This window comes from Peromyscus leucopus, chromosome 17, assembly GCF_004664715.2.
Source record: "Peromyscus leucopus breed LL Stock chromosome 17, UCI_PerLeu_2.1, whole genome shotgun sequence".
In the NCBI taxonomy this organism is placed as follows: domain Eukaryota; kingdom Metazoa; phylum Chordata; class Mammalia; order Rodentia; family Cricetidae; genus Peromyscus; species Peromyscus leucopus.
In genome coordinates, this window is record NC_051077.1 from 39,094,213 (window position 1) to 39,118,794 (window position 24,582).

The 24,582-nt window shown below is 35.1% G+C and overlaps 1 protein-coding gene across 2 annotated transcripts in view; it reads left to right on the forward strand.

Annotated features, from left to right (window-relative positions):
- Positions 1-24,582, forward strand: part of Gpm6a (glycoprotein M6A) — a 264,991-nt gene that overhangs the window by 148,977 nt on the left and 91,432 nt on the right. Inside the window, exon 1 of one of the 2 annotated variants that reach the window (XM_028861376.2) lies at positions 2,695-3,317. The exons of the other annotated variant lie outside the window; for it this stretch is intronic. Coding sequence (XP_028717209.1) covers positions 3,281-3,317 — 37 coding nt within the window. The 5' untranslated portion in view covers positions 2,695-3,280. Of the gene's footprint in view, positions 1-2,694; positions 3,318-24,582 lie in introns of those variants that run through there. 2 annotated transcript variants of the gene reach the window in all.

The following is a 24,582-nucleotide window of genomic DNA, read 5'->3' on the forward strand; positions in this document are numbered from 1 at the left end:
GGTGGGGCCAAGATGGGAGCCCTTAAGACCCGAGATCTGGATGTGCTGGCTCTCTTGGTTCCTCATGGTCCTAGATGCTGGATGGTAGGACGAGTGGAATTCTCCAGATAACCCATCTGGACTGCATCTCACCTCTCCCGGATCCTGTAACCAACCCCTCTACTAGCTGTAAGTTCCCCCCTGCCCAAATAAACCTCCTTTTTAACTACATGGAGTTGCCTTAATAAATCCTTCAATAGTATGGACTATGGTACCACACAGGCAGGACATGGTCTAGACCAGTAGCTGAGAGCTCAAATCTTGATCTATAAGTATGAAGCAGGAAGAGCTCACGACATGGTGTGGACTTTTGAACCCTCGAAGCATGCACTCAATGACACCCCTCCACCAACAAGGCCACACCTAATCATAATCTTTCTTAAAGAGTTCCACCAATTGGGGACCAAGAATTCAAATATATGAGTCTATGGATGTTATTCTCATTCAAATCACCACAATAGGAATACAGAGGAAGCATTGCTGGCAGTTACTAAGGTTTTATATTTAGAAGTCATAAAATTGATCTTCTATAAGGTTTCATCATGAACTACTTTCCACATACTTGGATGTTTAAGTGTTTTTACTTCAAATGACAACAGATTTTGCAAATGTTCCTAAAATTATCAACCAACAGCACCAATTCCAGCTGTTAAATTGGGAAGAGAAATGGGGAGTTTGTGTTTAATGGGTACAAAACTTGACTTTGGGTAGATCAAAAGCTTCCAGAGAGGAATGGTGGGAACAATACCAGATAAATGTGCACATACTGAAAACCCAGAATAGTGTAGACTTCAAAATAGCTCACATGAAAAAGCTTTGTGACTGTATTAACAAATTAGTCTTAGCTTACTTACAGGTTATTGATATGAGTACTCTGTGTTTCTTCTTATCAATTTGGAAGGACTCTATTATCTCCAACATGAGAAAAATGCTTCATATATTTTAAAAATAAATATGAGTGACTTTTGTTTAATAAAGAAAACCATTCCCACAAGAAGTTGATTATGCAAATGTATTGCTTCCTTGCAGTTTCCAGAAGAGAATGAAGATGTAGTCATCTTTCCATTGATCTTGCCCAGCAAATATTTTTAAAATTTTCTATTTCTTTATTTTTAATTCTCTTCTCTTTATTCTCTATATGTGTGTTGAAAATAGGTATGAACTGAGGATGATTTTTAAAGAACACTGAAGACACCTGTGATGGATTAGAGTAGAAAGGTAGAACAGTTCTAAAAATCAGAGTGTTAGACAAAGAATTGGCTGATGATATGTGCTCTGAGAGTTTCTTCTTCATTTACTATCTCAGACCCTGGATATGCTTGAGTAGCAGATGTATTTTCCAACATACAGGGGGAAAACAATTCTCCTTTTGCTTTCCTTAAGTAATGCACTTGGATATGTTTTAAAGATCACAAAATACTGTAAAATACAATGTAGTGTTATTATTTGTGTAGGTGCTGCTGTTAGTAATTTGCTTTACTGATTATTTCTGTGTCATGAGATGAATAAAGCAGATTAACAAGGATGGAGGTTCCATTCTGTTCTGATTGTATGCCAGGATATGTCAACCAAGATGGGTTGAAACAGAGAGACTGTTATGATTTGGCTCCTTTGATTTCCCTTATGGCTTCTCTCTCAATCTGCCTTCAACAAGCAAGTGTCTCAAAAATCTTTGAATGCAGATATGTGTTTATATATGTTCAGAGATAGGGGGCTAGAGATTTTTGAATCACGGTTACCTTTGGATTAAACTCATTTGGCAAAAAGAATAGAAATAACAATTGATTATTAGAGAGAGGTAGACCTTCATTTATGTAAATGAACTGGAGCATTTTCCGATCATTTTTCCTCGAAATAATTGCTCTTATAATTGAGAGGGTGGTGTACAATATGATGCTGACGTGCTTTAAAAAACCTGTGTGAAAGTCTTCTTATAACACAAGAAATACATGATATGGATAATGAGGATATATGTGTTTCCATTAAGGGCAAGAGCGTATTCATCTCTGTGTGTGTTTCTCTGTGTTTGTTTATTTCGAGATGAACGCAGGCAAGAGAGTCTTCCTTTATGCTCTATAAAAGCTCAACACAGGCTTGACAGTGTTTATTTTCTTCCTGTACCTTTTGTGAAGTATTGAGAGTCTCCTTGTGTGCTGTCATTCAATAGGTTGAGCACGACTGCTAATTTATTGTCAGACTGCAGCCTTGTGATTTGCATTCCAAATCAGTGTGCAGATTCCCATTACCACATACTCTCCTGTTGTTCCTTATCTAGAATCCTTTCGTTCTTTTTGTGGCCCCCACCCCGTCCCCAGTAATCACCCTTAGAATTTTTCCTGTCACAAGATTCCCACTTGGAATCAGCAGCATCTGTGGACTGAGTTAATAATAATTTACAAAGACATCAATAGATTATTTTCATGCTTTTCCTGTAAAAGCCCTATGTCACTAAATAGAATTCTTATTAAAACAAAAGGTTTGTACGTATTCGCTTGAAAACCATGTTTTTCATTCCTTTTTGATTCTGAAATATGTGAGCTGAAAAGTCCTTTCTTAATAATAACCTTTAACAGATCAGCCTCGAGATAGTCTAATTGCATCCCTCCTTGGCAGCTTTAAATCAAATTAACTAGACACTTCGTGAGGAGGTAAAAGGAAGGGGCATTTTTGTAATGAATCTGACTGGGTGAGAAGAAACTACTGCAGCAGAAAGACACGACGAAAATCTGGGCTTTCCCACTGTGGTAGCAAAGGGGGGAATTATGGGTTGGTGGTCCGCTTCATGTTAGGAGGACACCCCTCCATCTGTTCACAGTTCAGCCTGCTTCCAATTTAAAGCTGGGATTTCAACACAAACCTCAATTTCTTTCCCCCATTTTAAATGCAAAGAAAGGCTTATGAATCATAGTGTCCCTGCTCCTAGAATTCATTCCACTTTCCACACCCCCCCTCCCCAAATTATCCGGCTGTTTGTTTGAGTACCTGCTTGCTGTGGCACACAATGGGCAGCTTTGAGACGAAAAATTGATAATCTTCACGGAAGAGTAATTTGAATGAAATTACACTTGACAGCCAGTCTCCAAGCAAGCGAGAGGCGCGAGGGAGCCTCAGCTAAGCTCTGAGGACTTGCTGAAGCCACTGCTGCTGGAGCTGCCCAGGGGGAAAAAGCACCCGCTTTTTCAACATCTAATTGAGCTTTTGACTAATTCCGGGCGCCAGATTCTCCCGAAGAAAGGTAGCCATGGAAGAGAATATGGAAGAAGGGCAGACACAAAAAGGTACTGTGCTTTTAAAAGGGTTTATTTGTAACTAAGTGATTATTTTGCTCTTTCCTTGTTTGCTTTAGACACTTGCCAGAGAGGCTAATGAATCCTTCTGTCTTGGAAGGCATTTTTCCCTTCCCTTTTCCTATGCTTCGCACTTGCTGTAATGTCTGTTACGATCGTTGTCATTTGAAAATCTTGCATGTATAAGTATCTAAATGAATCCTCCGGCATTAGCGATGAGAACAGTGCAGTGTGTTGAACTACCCCTTAGTCTAGTCTTTGTTAGATTTCGTTTATTTCATGTTTTTATGGTTGTCAAGCCCAGTTCAGAGATTCTAGATTTGAGCCACAAACACAAATGGTGCACAAGTTGCAGTTGAAAATTTGATGATGTAACCATTATCGATACCTTTGCACAGCCAATTGATAGAACAAAGACCGACAGCATTTAGTATGATTTGGATGATACTCACTTAATTTATTGCTTTTCATGAATACAGTGTTGTTTTAATAACTAAGGAGCAAAAGTTCATGGTTTTGGGGGGCTATTTAGTGATATTTTTCCTTTCTGTATGGCTGACTGTAATCAACTTATGGGTAATGCACGTTAAATTTCAAATGCGTTGTTAAAGCTTTATAGCCATATCTGCCTATATGTGGCAAAAATGTTTTTTCTATTAAAATTGGTTAAACACTGCCCATTTCAAACGATTCCAGCGGCTTTAGAATTTTTTGAGACATCAAGTGGGGTTCCAGAAGAAATTGGTTTCAGCCCAGTAGAGGCAGTGTTTGCTCTCATGTCTATGCACAGGCTTATGTAATGCTGGAGAAAACACTCTTGCTTTCTTAAGATTAAAAGAATAATACTACCTAATGCACCTAAGGAAAATAGTTAAGAGAAGTACTGAAAAAGATACATTTCCAAGAATTATTTTGAACGTATATAAATGCAGTTTTTGTTTTAAAACTGCATTTTAAAATGATATCATTGGTGGTGTGGGGATGCAGTATAGGCTTTTTCGTATGTTGAAAGGTTCAGGTATGCTGGTTGTCTTCTCTAAGTACACACACACACACACACACACACACATGCATTCACACATATATGCACATACCCTATTGGGTATAGATGCTATACCCACCTGTATTCAGAGAATAAATGTGTAAATGTTTGCCATATACAATAAAGATAAAAGATAAGCTAATGATCTCCGAAGTGTATGTTTTCCTTGTTAATGACACATTCAAAGAGAAACAAAAATCTACATGACTATAACATGAGCTTTTATATAAGTACCAACATCATTTATCATGTGCACAGATAAGTTAAGGGTTCATTAGAGAATTTGAAATGTAAATTTTCTTAGCAATTTCTGCCCTACATTATTCTAAACATTTCAATGGTCTGCTTCATTTCATAAATAAACATATTATTCTTATATCTTTTTAATGTACACAGTCATATTCTTCTTAGGCAAAAAAGACAGTTCAATCATTTTAAGTAGACAAATGTCACTCATAACACTAAATAAAACCTCAGGTTGAACATGGGCCATGGTAACAGGCTGAATATTTTTCAGCAAGCTATGGTAGAGGAAGGAACAAGAAAAATGATGTAATGATGTTATGATGTTTTTTTTCTCAGGCAATACTAAAAATCGTTCATAGAGGGGAGGCAGTAGCACACTGACAGGACAATCTGTCACAGTGGGTGTCTCATCACTAACATATGCACATTTAAATCAGAAATAGTGGACGAAAGCAATGTTAAATTTAAAAAAATCTATATAGTCATCTGTAAGTACATGAGGGTTCTAAGTAAAATATCTATTGCTTGCCTTGTTGACTTCATTAGGGAGACTATTTCATTCTCTTCATTCCTAAGTAGCCTTTTTCCCTCAGCTATACAGATGACACTTTTTAACATGTTGGATGTTGGCAAGTTACATTTGAACAATCTCTACAGTAATGGAGAAGGGAGCATTGTGAATTTTGTGTTGCTCAATGTTAAAGGAACTGTTTGATAAGCAATTAGAATCATTGGAAATGTTTTAAGCATCAGGTAGACAGATTTAATGATCCATCCACTGTAAAGGAAAACAGCAGTTCATGTTCCCTCTGGTCCTATTTTCTTAAATGGTATAGGATTTTCAATACAAATGCTGATACCAGCGTTCTCTTCCAATTGAAAGATGTTTTCCAGTCCTTCTTATAATTTAATGTCTTTCATTGTACTTAATGATATTGCTTCTTGACCAGCCTATAAACCACAGATAACCTGATTATATTAAATAGAGGAGTATGATACCAAATGAATATTGGAATTAAATCACCGAGTGTGGTTAACAGGTTAAATGTGTCTGAGGGAGCCTCAGCAGCTGCGGATACCAAGAAAAGTGATGTCATTATTTGTGATCCTTTTTTCCTCCAGTAACTCTGAAAATTTTTCTCCTGCAGGGGTAGCAGAAGCAACTTTATTTCCTTGATATAAATCAGAAGGATTTAAATTTGTATTAGCATTTGCCTATACCACCTTTTAAAATCCAGTAGAATGTAAAGTTAAATCCAACAGTTTAATTAAATATAGCAGAAAAGTATATTTAGTTGATGCTTAAGGAATTAGAAGGGTCCTCCATATGAAATCTGTTTTTCTTTATATTCATGTACTTTTCCCCATGTTGTCTGTAAAAGACAATCAAGAATGAACAATGTTGACTTCTATCCTGATGCATATTGAGATTCGGAGGGTGAATAATTTAAGAGTACGGACGTCTTCAGCAGACATTCTCTTCCAGCAGTCCATGCTTTGTTACAATTCTAAAATGGAATTCCTTAATCTGTTGCTCCATCATTTTCTTAGCCCTCACCAACAGTATCTCATTGCACTGAAGGGATTCTAATGTTTTTAAAGATGTCGCTTTTATAAAACATGCTCTCTAAGTGAAATCCAGTTCCGTAAGCATGTGTTCAATCAGAGCAGCAGCATTCTAGGACTAAATGGGGAAACACAAAAGCAGACTATTTGAACTTGGCCTTTGGGTATGGTCATAATAACCTAATATAATTGTCATCAAAGAAAGGATGGTGGCCATGCCATCACATCAAATGCTCCTGGTTTTATAGAGATGTTGAGTAAAGGTTATGAATGTTTTTATGACTATTTAAAATGACACAATAATATCCTGCTTATTTATGATTAAGTTTGTATAAATTTTGTAACTCATAATCAACTGTAGTTTGGTGCATAATTATACATCCTAACCAAGCGCTGCAGTCTGAAAATGTTGAATGGGACATTTCAGAAGTAAACATCATACAAGATTTCATTTTTCTGCTGTTCTGGAAGTGTGAGGAAACTATATGCTATTTTAATTCATCTTGCCTAGCGTGTGAATCTCCCTTTGTCCAGTGTATCCATGCTGTATATATCACACAGCTGCCACTCACCATCTTGATTTGCACACTAGTTATTGACTATTGGATATTGGTTGTCACAGTATCAGAGTGCTTGTATCCAAGCAACCCGTGCTTTGCTTAATAATCGCAAGGATCAAAAGTAATAATGCTGACAATTCAGACAAGTCAAAGAAATCTGTAAAAGGCATTTTTAAAGTAAAAGGTGAAAACTCTTTTGAAAAATCTTTTGATGTTGCTAAGATTGATGATGTGGTAGAATCATCTGCATATGAAATCTGTGATGGTTTTGCTGTCACCTGTCACACTAAAAAAATCTTAGTTATAGGATATGCTAAGTTCTTAGTCTTTTATTCCATTCCATCTCATTACATAGGCATTGTATCATTTCATATTATAACACAGAGAAGAGTGAGTATAGTACAATAAGCTAGTCTGAGACAGACAGACAGACACACACACACACACATACACATACACACACACACACATACACACACAAAGAGGAACACTTGAATTCCCACAACTTTTATTGCAATATATCAATTATTTTATTATATTATTAGTTTTATGTGTTTATTAGTAGTTGTTACTCTCTTACTGTTCCTTGTTTATGCTTTACTTTTTTCTAAATATAAGACTCACTAGTGTCCATGACATCAGATGTTTACTGGAGATCTTAGAATGTATACACTGTGGATTGCGGTACGTGCCTCTAACCAGAGTACTGTGAGGTAGAGGCAGGCAGATCCAGGAGATCCCCTGCAACTCTGAACTTCAAGATCAGGGAAAGTCTGTCTAAAAGGAACAAGGCAGAGAGTGATAAAGCAAGACACTTGGCACCATCTCTGCTGTCCATGGTCATGTGCATCCTGCATATATATGCATACATATGCACATATATCACACACACACACACACACACACACACACACACACACACACACACACACCCTAACACACACAACACACATAATAAAAGGGGGATACTGAACATATTTTTTGTTTGTAAGCTTGCATTTATGTCTAAGACATTTTGTCAGTTCCTAATAGGAAAATACATGAGTAGTTAAAAGAGTTTCTAATAATTAGTGAATTAGTGGGTACATGTTTAGGTACCCAAAGAAATGGATGACTCTTTCCTCGTAAACAATTTCAGTCATGACATCACTGAATTAGGAGGGCTTTACAGAGGAAGTCTGGTGAAACCGTGGGTGGAGGAAGTGACAGAAACAGTAGCAGCCATGGTATTAATCACCAGGTTTTCCTATTGTGATGTATCTGTGGCACAGATACAAGATGAACCAATCAACCACAGACTTCCTAGTCAACACTGATGCCTGTTATGCTTTGTCAATGGCAATAGTCTTTGATGACCAGCAAATACTGTATCACTAGTAAAAGCAAAAGGTCAGATTAAATATAAATGAAGTCCATTTTTACCACTTCACTCCCTATCATACACCCATTCTTAATTCTCATCTCAACCCAATATTACCAATTAATGTTTTATGTCAGCAAACTCTTAACTTCTTAAAGCCAGCAACACATACATGGAAGAAAAGCATCCAAGTTCATTTTCCTTTTGATTCATTTTCAATACTGGTAATTAATTAACCTCATAATTAAGAATACTATACACTATTTTTTTTTGTTTTTATTTTTCATTATTGCCCCTGATACAGTTCTACCCTTAGCTGCATGACTTGTTATCTAAGAAAAAGTTCATGTAGTTGCTCTTGCTAGACTCATATTTGGCTCGGTCATTACCTTGTTCAGGTGTCAAGTGGTGTGTTTTCCTGGGGAGATGTTAGTAAACATCTGTTCACCCCAGATAGGGCACAAAGACAAACCCAAGAACGTATTGGGTTTCCTTGAGGAATATAAGTGAGGGGTCACTGACAAAAGTGTGGATGACAACAATACAGCCACATCACTGAGAATATGTACTTACATTTGATATGTAACCTCATAACTATGTTCTGCATTATACATGGAGATACACCAATAACTAAATAGGGGTATGTACAGAAAAGTTTATATATAATATATAGACTGACTGAAAGTCTTTGAAAAAATTGAAAAGGGAAATTTTTTTATTTGAAAGATGATTGTTTAACATTCCTGATGGGAAGATTCATGAAAAGGTAAGACAACCTTGGCTTTACCATACTAGGGAATGTTAACAGACATAATTGCCTAGTGATTTCAGAAACAGACATTAGCCTAAGGACTTAACATAAATTAACTCATTGACTCTTCACAGTAACCTTAATTGGGACTTATATTGAGGAAACTAAAAATCAAATAGGTTAATTAACTAAACCCAACTTACACGGCAAACAGCAGTGGTAAAGTTGGGTTCAATACAATCACACCTGACACCAGAATGTGGGCTTCTCAACACACCCTGTTTCAAACTGTGTCAACAATTGCCCACCTGCCCCACGCCCCCCATAGTGATTGCTTCAACCACACACTTCTAGCAGATGCCTCAGCCATGTTCTGTAATTTATGATGACATTTTGTACTCTTCATTCTTGGTTTTGGGCCACTTACAGACATCCTTCACAAGAGCAAAAAAAAAAAAAAAAAAAAAAAAATTGACGTGGACCATCAACCTTCCACATGAGAGTCGTTATTGTCTGAAAAGATAAGCTGAGTCAATTTACTCACATGTTAAACCCAGAAAACACTAAGTCTTGGTTCATTTCCATATTTCCTCACATATTTTCCTAACTGTTGTCCATCTCTCAGCAAATCTGAGTCAATCTCTATTTGGTATCATAAAATCAGCTCTAACTGAAACAAAAATCAACATTAATTAAGGGGTTTTCGGTATAAAGTCTGTGAAGAATGTATTCAATTTAATTTTGTGAGTGATAGTTAACTAAATGTATTCCTAATAGATGCTTAAATTTCCAATTGGTGCTACTTTTTAGCACATCCTTGATGTTTGAATTATTTCCTTCTTTAATCATTTATTTTCACAAATTCAATAGTATATTCACACCTGCCCCCAAAATAACAGCGCTTACAAATAAATACTGATGGTACAAAGCTTTAAAAATATTGAAAAGAATTTGAATAGATTATAGAACAGTTAAATATATTAATGGATTTAGAATTGTTAGTACATTGAAATATTTACTGTAAAGTAACAAATCAGCAGCAAATAATTTTGAGTTATTATTAAGATCTTGGATTTCATTACCCTCCCTTTTCTGTCTCAATGTTGACCATTCACAGACTTGTGAAAAAGGAACTGCTAAAGTGGATAACCTTCTTCTCAAAAAATACCATCACAAATCATCTCTTCAGCTGCCATCTCAGTATTTGGTTAACAAGCCTCAAAAGCCCATGAAAATTCATGTTTTATGAAGCATATAAAAAAAATCCGCAATTTGATACCCCTGTTTTTACTAGCTTAATGGGCCCAACTAGGAATGACCTTTGTCTAAGAAATTATTTTTATTCTTTCCTTCTATCAAATGTCACTCTAAGATAATGCTTAGTGGGAGAAATTAGGAGTATTACTAATTTAATAGTAATTTTCAGAGCACATGCATTCTCATAGTTATGATAGCTGCTTTCATTTAGATATAATACTTTTAATAATTTTATCCCCTAAAATTTTACTGCATCAGGTAATAATTGTGCTTTTTATACTTGTGTTACCTTTTATCTCTGAGCTCTAAGAAACTTGTTAACAGGTTTCCAGTCTCTTGTTGAAGAGGGTAGATGCAGATTGTTATAAATACACAGCCAGTTCTGTAAAATGAGTACCTATTCACTCTTTCAAGGGGAAGGTATTAATGTCACTTCACTGACTGCTTAAAGGTGGACTTAAGCTGAAGTATTTCAGCAGTTATGGTAAGTGCAGTGTGACATACTGAAGTAAATAAAGTGGTGTGTCTTAGAAATTTCTTATTCCCTCATTGTCCAGAAGACAATAGCTCACATAGTGGATTCCTAACACAAAAGATAACATCTAATACATCAATTTTAGTCTATCTTTTCTCTGCATCTTTTGTTCCTAGCCAGTCCCAGCCCATACCCACCCTTCCCAGTTTTCTAAATACTGAAAGTTTCCATGCATAGAAAGCAGAACACCCACATTATTTTCTAAACTCACTTTGGATAGCATCCTTCCTAACAGATGCCACAAGTATAGATTCCCAACATTACAGTAATCGATTCATACTTTCCCACGTGCTCTCAAGTAGAGCTGGGAATTTCATCTTGGATAGTCTTAACCTGGACCAGGTTTCTTTTTTGTTCTGTAAAACTAAGAATGATAGATGATAACTGGTTGGTTTTTCTCCAGTTGTGAATAGAAAGATGAACCTCAATCTTAGAAGAAAACCAGTCCATTACTGGGGACCATTTATAGTGTTCACTGAGGAGTTAATTTATAATACTAACAAATATGAGAGCCAAAAACAAAGTGAAGGTGGTTGTTGGCTTTAAATGCTGTGTATTCCTTTAGAAATAAAAAAAATATCAGCATATGAAAGCATTGGATACTGTTATAACCAGATTGCTTTCTAAAACACATATAAGATATGATGAACTTTTAAAATGTTTAATTGGACTTTTAGAATGTTTAATAGAGGGCTATGATGGGTTCTTTTCACAAGACGAATGTTACACACATAAACTATCACTCATGTTGCCTCCTGTTTTGAAATATGCCCTTTTTCTTCGTTTTCAGAATTAGTTTTCTAATTTTGTTTTCATTGTGATTTGTGTTACTGGATCAAATTTAATCAAGAACAATTGGAACTACTGTAGTTTCTGTATATAAAAGTGTATTAATGAAATATCCACTTCTTGGTTCCTCTCTTCATAGCACATTGTGACAATTTTTTAAGTAGCTAAGCACTTTTCCTAGAGGCAGAAAGTAAGTATTGAAAGATAAGTTACTTTTTTGAGTTGTCCTAACAGCTATTTTCTAAATGTTTGACATTTAATACACAGCATGTCTTATTGTTCATACTTTTATGTATAGATGTTATTTCTTGTCTGCTTTTTCAAAGTACAAACTCCTTAAAGGTAAGAATTCTAGTTCTTTTTGCACCTAACTGACAAAGCAAGGCCCTTCCTATCTGGTGATGATGAAATGGTAATGGGTGACAGACAAGGGGAAGACCATGCAGGAAGGGAGAGAAGAGGATGAAGATAATGTCAAGCATACAAGAAAAGAGGAAGTGAGAGCACATCTCCTCCCAGAGACAGTTCTTACAAAGCAGCTGAAGACTTGGGAGGGTGCTGCCTTGACTCCATTTTATGTCATTAGATTTGAACCAAAGTAATCTTCTATTCTTCAACCTGATAATATTCAGCAGTTTGATAGCAGCTTTCAGCAGACTGAAGAGATTTTTCCTTTTTTGTTATTAAAGAACCCACATATTTTTAGCATCCCAAGTCTAGCAATTAAGCGAAACACATTGAACTGTCAAGTTCATCAGATAGTTACAAAAATTTGGAACGAGAGTTAGATCTTAAAACATTTTGTATGGTGTTGATTAAGGAATAATAGAATAACAATTTAAACATTTTGCTGTTCATGGGATTTCTTTGTTCATTTCTGTGTTGATAAAGGAAATCAGAATGGTAGAAATAGCAGTTTAAAATTATCTAGGACAACTTAATAAGGTAAGAGTTCATTGAATATTTCTAATGAATAAATTTCTGTGCTAATAGGTTCTAAGAATAACATGTAAATAACATAATTTTTATTCTTGTATGCTTAATTTTTATGTTTCATATATCAATTTCTAGTATTAACTGCTATTTTAAATCTAAATAAAAAACATCATGAAATCATAACAATTAAGTTCAGGTTAATGATGAATCAGGATCATTTATTCAGGACATTTTGATGTTCATCTTTTTCTCCCTTCAGTTTTGGTTACTAATATTTTTATACATTTATTACAAGTGTACATATTTAAAACTTGTGAAATCACTGCTTTCTAAAGTTGAAAATGAAATCTTGAAAAGCCAAAATAACTTCATAAATTAGATGCCAGTTATATAGTAAACAAAAAAGATACACTTGGGAAAATGTTTATTAATATAATTCTATCTTTATATACAAATTTGTTAAGACACTAGATAAAAGCTTAATTCTTTTAAGTATTCTTAATAAATACTTATTACTGACATTTGTGTCTACCTTAAAAGAGGTAATAGGTTTTATGAATGTGTCTATGTATCTCTTTCATAAAAATATTAGTAATACCTACATTGAATCTATGGCTTATTTTATATGATTAAAATATTTTTCATGGAAAATTATGTAAAACTTTATGTTCTATTTAAATTTATATCATCAATATAATATTCGGTCTGAACATTGGTACTCTAATTTCTTTTGAATTCTACAGTTATAGAAACACAAGTACAACATAGGGATGCTGAGATATTTTAAGATGACTAATTCTCTAAATATATATTCAGCAGAGTAGGGCAAGGGCTTTTAACATATTATGATAGAGAATTCATATATTCACTTAACTCCCTATATTGAAAAACTCATAACCATTACTATATTGAAAAACTCATAACCATTACTCACTCTCCATCTCTGTCAAATGCTATTGCTCTCAAATTACATTGGCTCACAATTAAAAAATTGAATAATTTTTTTAGCCAAAAACTAACTTTATGTATTTTAGTAGAGTGTTGGTGATTGTAAGGGTCTAGTAATAAATACTGACTAAAGCTTCCTCGGGCCACTGAAAAAAGAGTGTTATAAAAGCTGCCATGATGCTCAGGTGATGCATAACAACACTGGAGTATGTTTCCGAAAGAATATTGTTATTCATTTATAAAAATGAACAGTGAAAATATAAAGAGGGCATTATTCTTCTATATTTTAATCACCAAATATCAGAGCACTGAAATCTTCGAGCTGTTTGTTATGACTACCCTATGGCAAAGAGTTGCAATTGCCTTCTTTTTCCCTTCCATGTGAGTGCAACTTTGGACATTCGAGACAAAATCTGAATACTTTCTGTTCTGGGATTCTGAGATGAAAATGCATTTTATATTTCCCCTGGCAAAATTCTTTTCATGAGGAAACTCATTGCATTACAAGGAGAAAGTGAGAATGAATGTCTGTGTCTGTATTCATCAGAGATATTGGCCTTTAAGTTTTCTGTTTGGTCTTTGTCCGGTTTTAGTATCAGGGTGATATTGGCTTCAAAGAAGGAACTGGGAAAGGTTCCTTCATTTTCTATTATGTAATAATTTTAGGAGTTTTACTGTTCTTCTTTGAAAGCTTGATAGAATTCTGCACTGAAGCACTCTGGTCCCAGGGCTTACTTTTAGTTAGTATGTTTTTAATTACTGCTTCTATCTCAATAGATCTGGTTCTATTTAAATCACTTATTTCATCTTGATTTAATATTGGTGTGCCAAATATACCTCAAAATTCATTTCTTTCAGACGTTCCAATTTGGTGGAACATCGATTTTTTAAGAATGTCCTTATGGTCTCTGAATTTCCTTGGTGACTGTTTTAATGCCTCATTTTTTCATCTCTGATTTTATTAATTAGGGTTCTCTCCCTTTCTTTTTGTTTATTTGCTAAAGATTTGTTAGTCTTGTTTATCTTTTCAAAACCATCCAACTCTCTGTTCAATTGATTCTTTATAATGGGCCAAAAAAAAAAAAATAAGTCTTTGGCACACACCTTTAATCCCAGTACTCGAGAGGCAGAGGCACGTGGATCTCTGTGAGTTCAAGGCCAGCCTGGGCTACAGAGTGAGTTCTAGAAAAGGTGCAAAGCTACACAGAGAAACCCTGTCTCAAAAAACCAAAGAAAGAAAGAAAGAGAGAGAGAGAGAGAGAGAGAGAGAGAGAAAGAGAGAGGGAGGGAGGGAGGGAGAGAGAGAGAGAGAGAGAGAGAGAGAGAGAGAGAGAGAGAGAGAGAGAGGGAAAGGATAAAGTCTTTATATTTAGCTAGGTGCTACATTTGCTTAGTAGAAGAATTCACTCAAGTTAAAGACATGAATGTGAAACTTACAGGAACTGCAAAACTTAAAACTTACTGATCTATGAATGTTAGTAAGAGTTTTTCACCTCCTATTCTTCTAAAAAATCTAAATTTTGTTCCTTTTTAAGATTTTGGAAGGGTGAGTTCTGCTAAGTATACAAGGCAGCTGGCAATGTTTTACCCTATCTTTAATAATTGTTTAGTCCAATATGTACTCTTTAAGTTTTCTTCTTTCTATAGCATGCCTTTTATGCTTTGTAGTTTGGAAGGCAATACTACTTCTTATTTTTTTAATATGTGTTAAGTAAATAGATAGATAGATAGATAGATATTTATATATATTGTGACCCCAGATCTTGGCCCCAGATTTTTTTCTTATTAAGAAATTTTTTATTCATTTTACATACCAAACACAGATCCCCCTCTCTTCCCTCTTCCCACCCCCCAGCCTTCCTACCCCCAACCCACGCCCCATACTCTCCTCCAACAAGGTAAGGCCTTGTTGGGAAGTCAGCAGAGCCTGGTACATTCAGTAGAGGCAGGTCCAAGCCCCTCCTCCTGCATCAAGGCTGTGCAAGGTGTTCCACCATAGGTAGTGGGCTCCAAAAAGCCTGCTCATGCACCAGGGATGGATCCTGATCCTACTGACAGGGGGGCCCTTAAGCAGATTAAGCTACACAATTGTCTCACTTATGCAGAGGTTGGCCCTAGATTTTTAGTTGCACTGGATTCTTTTTTATCTCATTCTCTTATTATTTGTATTTTTAAAAGTTTTTAAAAGAATTTCTTACAATGTATTTTAATGATATTTATCTTCAGCTAACTTCTTTCAGATCCACCACTCCATTCCCACTCGATTCTGTGTCCACTTTCTATTTTTTTAAAACTCAGCTCCAATTTGTGCTGTTCAAATATTCTTGTCGAGTTGTATTCTTCTAGCACTTGGTTGACAACCAGAGGCCACACCCTTAAAGAAAACCACTCCAGGCAGCTATCAGCAGCCAACAGCCCCTCCTCTAAAGGAGAGATGTACTCACCTGCCCTCTCCATGCTGGGATTTGTTCTGTCTTGAACTTAAAGATCATCTTGCACGTGTTATCACAATCGTTGTGAGTACATGTGTGCAGTTTCCCTACTGCGTCTAAAAAACTGTTTGCTTGTAATCCTCTGCCAACATGTCCTGACAATCCTTCTGCTCCATTCTCCATAATGATTCCTGGGATTCAGAGGAAAAAGGATTGATAGAGTTGCCCTATGTAGGACTGAGCATTCCCCCATCTCTTGTTCTCTTCATCTAAATAGTTAATTGTGGGTTTCTATGTCACTTGTCATCTAGTACAAAAAGAAGCTTCTCATATGAGGTTTGGGAGATGCAATAACTCATATAATTTACTCAATGCATGTTAAAAAACATTAGCTTGATTTTTATGTGTTCTATTTGGTAACTTCAGCAACAGGCTTTTATCTGTTTATTTTTCTTGTATATTTAGAATAAAAATATCAAATGCAGAATATTATTATTTTAAAGAGGTGAATGGAATGTAGTTAAGACATTTGGATTTAGGATTGTTGTAATCTTAAATTAAAATCCTTCAAATGACTTAGTATCCCTCTTTGACAAATAAGAATGAAGATTTTTTTCCTAAATTGTTAGAAGTGAATAATACCTAAATGAAAAATTATTACTAAGCACATTTTGCAATAAATGTTTGTGACTCTTGGATTCATTTATCCCTGTTAATTCAACAAGTATATTCAACACCACCAGCTCAAGGACTAGGTCTCATATTTCAGTCATTAGTCTTTCCTATATTGAGGTATGTTAGAGCATAGATTTCTGATTCATTGTCTACACACCTTGAGTTACTATTTCAGTATTGTGGGTTAGGGCTTAAAACTTTACAGTTCTAATGCTTTTATAGGCAATGTTATAGATGCCATTTCTTGTACCATACTTAGAGAATAGATACCATTTCTGGTAACTTTTGCAACAGACGTTTTTAATTTATATTTGAACATAAAAATAATATATTTGAAACTTAATTTTGAGGAAACTACATAGTCAGATATTGAAATCATTTCGAATGAGAACTTTAAGCATGTTCTAGACAATATCTTCAAATTTGCATTTTGATGCCACGTGTAGTGGTATATGTCTTTAAGTGAAGCTCTGTGAGTTCTAGGCCAGCTTGATCTATATAGCCATGGTTATATAGTGAGACCTTGTCTCAAAAATGAAAAGAAAAGAAAAGAAAAGACAAAAAGATATTTAGAAAAAGTACAAGAAATACATATAAATGCAGAGACACATGTTGAAACACACAGGAATCCCACAAAAACACAAAACTGGATGTTGTAATATATACACAAGGGACCTGCCAGGATAAAAAAGTGCCCTGACTCAACATTACAAGACATTGAACCTGCAAAGATGCTGTTGAGTTCATTTCACATTGATCATATTCTGCTGGGCATGGGGCCTGCCCTTAAGAATTTTTTTCCTCAGAGAGACTCCCTTAAAGAAAATTAATTTTTCATTTACAGTGGTTATCAATTGGAGATAGCTTCTTGGTTAGGGATGGGAGCATGTTTTCAGTTCCCCTTTCAGCCTTAGGGTCCCATCTGGTGCAGACTTGTGCAGGCCCTGTGGACATTGTCATAGCCATTGTGAATTCAAATATGTGTTGGTCCCGGTGTTTTTCAAAGGCCTGCTTTCCTGGTGTCCTCCACCTACTCTGTCTCTTACACTTTTTCTGCCCCCTCTTCTGCAAGGCTCCCTAAGATCTGAGGGAAGGGATTTGAAGGAGACCTCCCATTTAAGACTGAGTGTTCTCAAGTTTCTCATTCTCTGCTTATTGTCTGGCTGTGGGTCTCTGCATTTGTTTCTACCTGTGGCAGGGGGAAGCTTTTCTGATGATGGCTGAAGCAGGACGGATCTATGAGGAAAGCAGAGTGTTGTGAGGACTCTGTTGTGTCCTATTCTGTCTGGTTTGTTTGTTTGTTTTTGTTTTATCCTATTTTATCATTATTCCTTAGCTACCTGTTTGTTTTCTGATGAGAGACAGAAAGATGTATATCTGGACAGGAGTGAAGATGGGGAGGAAAATCATAGTCAGAATATATCATATAAAAATCTATTTTCAATAGAGGGAGAAATTATTTCTTTGAAAAACCAAAAGGGTTTTGGAACCTAAAAATCACATTTAATTATTTTTTGATTACTTCAAAAAAGCATTGTGAAATGTGAAGTGACTTACACCTTGGAACCCAGTAGATGCAGAAGAAAATTTAAATCAGGGAATGATGAAGAAAAAGTTCTGAAAATATTATTTTGTTTATCAATACATCTATTAATACAGATTCACTAAAATACATCAGAACTGAATTATTTAAGGGTATTCATAAGCATTGATATATCACATCTGTGGATATTATGGATTGTCAGTTTTATTACTTTTTTCAATCTTACAAGCTAGCTAACAATCATAACTAACAAAGAAAACTTGTGCTACAGTTGAGAAAAGCCCCAATGAAAACCATTTATAAGCATAATAATTTATGTTGGCTGACTATTTATGTTATGATTGAAAAATAACACACGGCACTATTACTTACAAAAAATAAAATGAATAAAAGATGTATCTATTGTTACCTTAATTTTCATGCACTGCATTTTTATCATTTATTTCTGGCATTGTTTTATTAATAAAGGTGCTATATCAAAATGCAATAAAATAACTAGAGGTTTGTCATACATTGATATGGAATATGACAATAAATTAACTGATTTTCTAGAGAAGATAAATATAAGAGAATTAAAAAAATCATTATGAAAATTGTTGAACATAAAATTTAAAATCAAAACACAGACAGCAATTCTTGAGACTGTTGTTTTGGATTTGAAAACTTTCAAAGCAAGTTCCTCAGGGAGAGAAAATACCTGTGGGAACTGATTATATCTTCATTAGGCTAAAACAAATAAGCAAATAGCTCTTGCATCAGTGGAAGAACTTAGAAACTGTCTTTCCCTCAGCAATACCCATAGGAATCATACCTTAGAACTTCTTCCAGAATTTACAGATGTGAATACCACTGCTGGATTATGGCCTATCCTCGATAAGACAACATAAGTCAATAACATGGAGTGACTGGTTTATTTATTTATTTATTGGCTGCTTCCTATTCATAATAAAAAAAAACTATTTACTGTAGCATAGAAGAAATAAGCAGAAATATTCCAACATTGATGTGAAATCTAATTTTACCTTATACTGACCATGTATAAAGCGAGGAAACTGAGGTGCCCTTAATGGCAGACTGTTTCAGAGAGGCTTATCCTCTATACATTGACCAGCTGTGCGTCTTTGTATTGATTGCCATTCACTGCCAAAAGATGCTTCTCTGAAGAAGACTGAAAGCTGAGTAATGTTTATTTAGAAGATAGCATGATAGTATGTCCACTTAGCAAATTAATAGTAGTTTGTTCTGCCCTGGGGCAAGGCATGGATTTCCTCCTGAGGGTCAGGCCTTGATTCTAATCAGAAAGTAGTTGTCTACCCCCATAGCATTCGTGAACTTTGCACCCAAGAATAGATATTGCCAGGCAGGTAACAAGATTCACAGCTGGATAAGATTGTTCATGACTTTTCTCCATCAGCAGCCTGTATACCATTGTCCAGTACTCTGAAAGCTAGGCAGCCATGGAAGAAGCTTACCGGTTGGTAAGAGCTTGATTTCTCCAATTTTCTTGATTTTTATTTTTATTTTTTTGAGACAGGGTTTCTCTGTGTAACTTTGCACCTTTCCTGGAACTCACTTTGGAGACCAGGCTGGCCTTGAACTCACAGAGATTCGCCTGGCTCTGCTTCCTGAGCACTGGGATTAAAGGCGTGCGCCACCACCACCCAGCATTTCTCCATTTTCTATAACTAAAGTGTGTGTGTCTAGATGGTGTTTTCAGCAATAGGCTCTTACCATTAAGCTCTGGCAGACAACCAAGAATAAATGTCAATACTCTATATTGTTTTGGAAGTCTCTTGGGCCTCCCTGACTAATAGATTCAGCAACTGTGCTTTTTATTTGGCAATCTGTGGTGTAATAAGTGTTTGGGGAGTGCTCAGTCATAATTGTGACACCTGTATCACACACCCTCCCACCAAGTGTCAGGGAACATCTTGAAAAAGGGGGTGGAATTATTGTAAGAGCCTGGGGTTAGGGAGGACTGTCTTCTGATCATGGCAGTACTCATGCAAACACTCATGTACTCACAGCAGCTGTGATAGTTAGCAAAAGATCAGGTTACCAAACATCCAAGTATTGATGAAGGAGCATCACACAAATCTTAAACCCCTTGCTGGGGAGTTATTGATAGTTGATGGCTGTGAAGAGAGAGTGCCAGTTTTCTTGCAAGATGTGGCCCTTGGTAGGTTGCACACGCTCCAATGGGCGACTGCACAATCATGAGCTCATAAATTAGACTCAATGGATTTTATATTTATAAAATCATGTAACACCCTACTTGATGATTGAAATGATTAGGATATATTTACCTTTTAGATTATATTTTATCTTAATAATTGAGTACAGTTACCTACTAGTCCATTGTAAAACTATTGCAAATCCATTGCAAAATTTTGTTAGGATATATAACAAAAGTATAAATTTTAATAATGAAGAAACTTAATGGTTATTTTAGGACGGCTACAAGCCAAAAATATTCTCCCAGTTTTCAATAAACAGACTAGATGATAAACCTTTTGATATGAAAATATAACTAAATTATAACTAGCACCCCATACATAATTAAGTACACATGTAAGAAAGTCTTAGTGGCATTTGAGACAAACAGGGCGATATGTTAAAACATTTGAATAGTTCAGCCAAGCTGTTGGATAAGGCCAGAATCTTGTGTAAACTTCAGCTGGGGTAAAGGAGGAAATTGGCTTGACAGCTTAACGGGTATAAATCTCCCCATGGGGCTGCTACCTGCATAGTACTTGGTTCTGGCTTCTCTAAAGCAAAAATGCAGTAAAGATACAGAAGAGAGATGCTAAGTTCAGCCCACAGTATATTTGTGATGTGATCCTGGACGTGACATTCTGTCATTTCTGCCATGTACTATTATATACAAACAAGTTATTAAACACAGCATTTACTCAAGTAAAAGGCACCTATGCTGCAGGCATTATTCAGCTTCCTACCATGCATGTCAATGTACCTCAGATGGAAGATGTTCAGAATGTAATTACTATGTTGATAGTATTTTACATTCTTTGTTCTCAGATTTTATCACTTCAATCATCACTTCCTATATTTTCCATGCTAGAAGCCAATGAGTCATTATGAAAAATTATGAATTGCTAATAACTATTAAGTTCCCCATTTGATCAATATCTAAGTATCCACCAAATTCTTTCCCTCAGTCATTTCTCCTAATTGTGATTTTTTTCATTTTCATCCAATTATTTGCTAATACTGCTAATCAATTTTTGTCTTGAGCTATTTCAGTTTTCACTCACACATTTCAATTCATTCAATCTTTATTCATATAAAGGGTTGTTTCCCCTGTCAAACTAAATATATTCATGAATTCTGTAGCTTATAGGCTTTCGTTAGGGATCACAATATAGCATAGTAATATAGTGTTACCTAGCATGCACGAAACCTGGGTTTTAAACCCCATCACTGTAAAAATAAAATAAATAATAGGTGAATAGCTTATATTATTTTAGTACATTTAAGATATATTGATTATCTTTACTTTGGTGTATCTATCTCGTTCCCATTTGATTCAGAATAAACTCTCTAGCCTCATTTTCAATTACATAATTTACCCAATAATTATTTGACATCTTCTTACTTCATTTTAAGCACATTTTATTCTATTAATGGAAATGGAAAGCTCAATAACGTTTCTCTTGTGACAAAATTCCAGAATAAAAAGAAGCACTGATATAACCCTACTCTAATTACAATATCTCCAAGTTTGACTGAGCCTCTTCTTGGCATAATGATATCAGTCCAGTTCATAATCTAAAGAAACAAATATTGTGTGCTGCTATTGATGAACAAGGCCTTTAAATTCTAAATGAAAACTAAGTAAGAATACATTTTAGTGAGATCATATTACTCATTCAAACTGATTTATTTTTATTCTGTCAGCAAAACAAATATAATTAGTGTTTGTATCATTACTACCAGCATTAATAAATTCTTTTGTTTCCATGCCAGTTATACTGATGACTATACTGTCTAAACACTCTTAGTTATAATATTAATATGTGAGTATGAGCACAGGTTATGATATAAAGTTACCAATTTGATTAAAAAAGGCTTTGGGGCTGGATGATAGCTCCTTCAGTAAATTGAATGCCTTGCAGCAAGATGACCTGAGCTCAGATTTCCAAATAAGATCAGGACACAGCAGCACCCCTGGATGCTCCGTGGTGACTAGAAGGGAGGAGACAGCCCCCCCTTATGCTCACTGGCCAGCTAGGCTAGCCTACAATGTAAAGAAAAGTTCCAGAGCCACGAGAGTCCCTGTCTTAAATAGAAAATGAAGCCAGCATCTAGAGCAGTCCTCTGATTTCCACACCAATGTTGTACATGGGCACAACTGCACACACATGTGTACCCATAACACACAATTTTTTTAAGTGGGCCTCCATAATTATGTTAATATATGGAAATGTTTCTGGTTGATTTTGGAGGATACTCCATTAATTTTCAAAAAAAGTCAAGATGACAAAATATTGAGAATCTAATACTATTTTATTAGAAGAATGTGAGGTATATGTGTGTGTCACTGTGTACTAAATACTTCTGTGTGTTTTGATTAGACCTTCCTTATGGAGGCAATCATCCATGTGTAATATTCATTAGATGAAGGGTGCTTGAGTCCTTTCTCTGATACATAGATCACATTTAATTTCTAAGTACAGTTTTAAAGATGTAAAGTTAGTTTTTCTAGATTGTTTTCTTTATATGATAAAACTCGTGATGGCAGACATTAAACTTTAAAAATTCATAGTGAATAATGAAGCAACATTCCACTTCCATGACCGACACTAGTTGACTTGACTGCATGTGGCAGGTCACTTAGACTCCATGATCTTATTTTAAGGACTTCATGACTATCATTTTAAGGATTCCATGACATTTATTTTAAGGACTCAGACTAGAGTTCTATATTAATTTTAAACACATTCTTTATTGCAGTGTTTTCAAAAAATATACAATAATATATTCTTTTTATTACACATATATTTTTTAAATAAAATAGGCATTCTATAATTTAGTGTTATTAAAAAATAAGCCTGTCTAAGTAATGATTTTCTGCTAACCTGATAAAGCTTAGGCATAAATTATATTAAAAACATAAAACAAAGATTTCCCAGAAAACAGAAACATTCATATTTTACAAATTTATTCTCCTTTCTTTTTCTTTCTCTTACACATAAATATGCACATGAAATCTTCTCCCAAATCTCATTATTATCATATATATGATAAGAATTATCAAGTGAATAAAAATATATGATACATGTATAAAAGATTAGCTTAACTATTTCTTTCATCCCAGTACAAGCATATTTCAGCTTATTGTCTTCCTCAATGAAACAAACTAACATTTTATAAGCAACAAACAAGACATTTCCTTTGGTAGTAAGTACCTCCATCCACAACATGTGCTATTCTAGCTTTTAGGGAGAAGACCTTCATAATCAATAACTAACAGAATTACACTCTTTAACCCATGGCTTCAGGAATTTTTATTCTTTCTTATTTAATCAAGTGAGTTAATATTGAAATTCAATGATTTCCATTTTGAAGAATTGAACACTCCTACACCACATTTATCTCCAAAGACATTTGAAAGCAGCTAAAACACAGTGGCTGTAATATTTTTTGATGGAAAATAAGCTCATAAATACAATATCCAAGGAACGGAACAAGATCATTGGGATTGTGATACTTGCTTCATTCTGGCCACTTTCAAAAATTGAAGGCTCATTAATGTGTTAGTCCCCCCTTCCCACTTTTTTTTTTTTTGCTGCCAAATTTGTTGACAGATAGTAATTGGGTCACTGTATTGAAATGCCCCATGTAAGCTCAGAATTCTCTGTGCTGGTTGTCATGACAACCATAGTGGTCGATTAAACATGCTCAGAAATTGGGAACCTGGGCTTCTCAGAAGCCATTAAGTAGATGGAGAAGAGAACACTGTCTTAATAATGTTAAATTGGGCAGAAATTTTACATTTTTTCTTTAAAGGCACCATTATATCGTTATTTGTGCTTCATTAATAAGCTAAACTTTTAACATATAAAAAGGTAGATGCTTAAAACTCACTTCAATGACTACAAAATACAGTTTTAATTTTAAGTTAACTCAAAGGACATAAAGAAGCTGAAACAGCATTACAATGTTAAGTAACTGTGCTCTAGCTAATGCTAATATCAGTCAATACAAATACAATGGCTATTAGTGGTGATTTGTATGTAGTTCTTTCTCCCTTTAAACTGTTTGTGCAGGGAACGGCAGATGATATCTGCAGATGGCACACAGAGCCTCATTGGCACTCAGGCAGAGCCTTTGCTGGCCAGTAGTTCCACAGCCAGGTGTAGGGACTAGGAAGATGGTGAAGGGATAGATCACTCAAGAAACAGAGTGCTGGGTTGAAATAAAAAATGTGACACATAGGTGAATTTTTTCTTCTTTGGCCTAATTCCATTTCTTTGGCTTATGCATAAATATTAACATAAAAAATTGGGAGGTAGTAATTAAAACAAGTTGTTACAACCATATAGGTCTATATTTTCCCATTCCTCTTCTGTGATGTCTAAGACCTTATTGAATT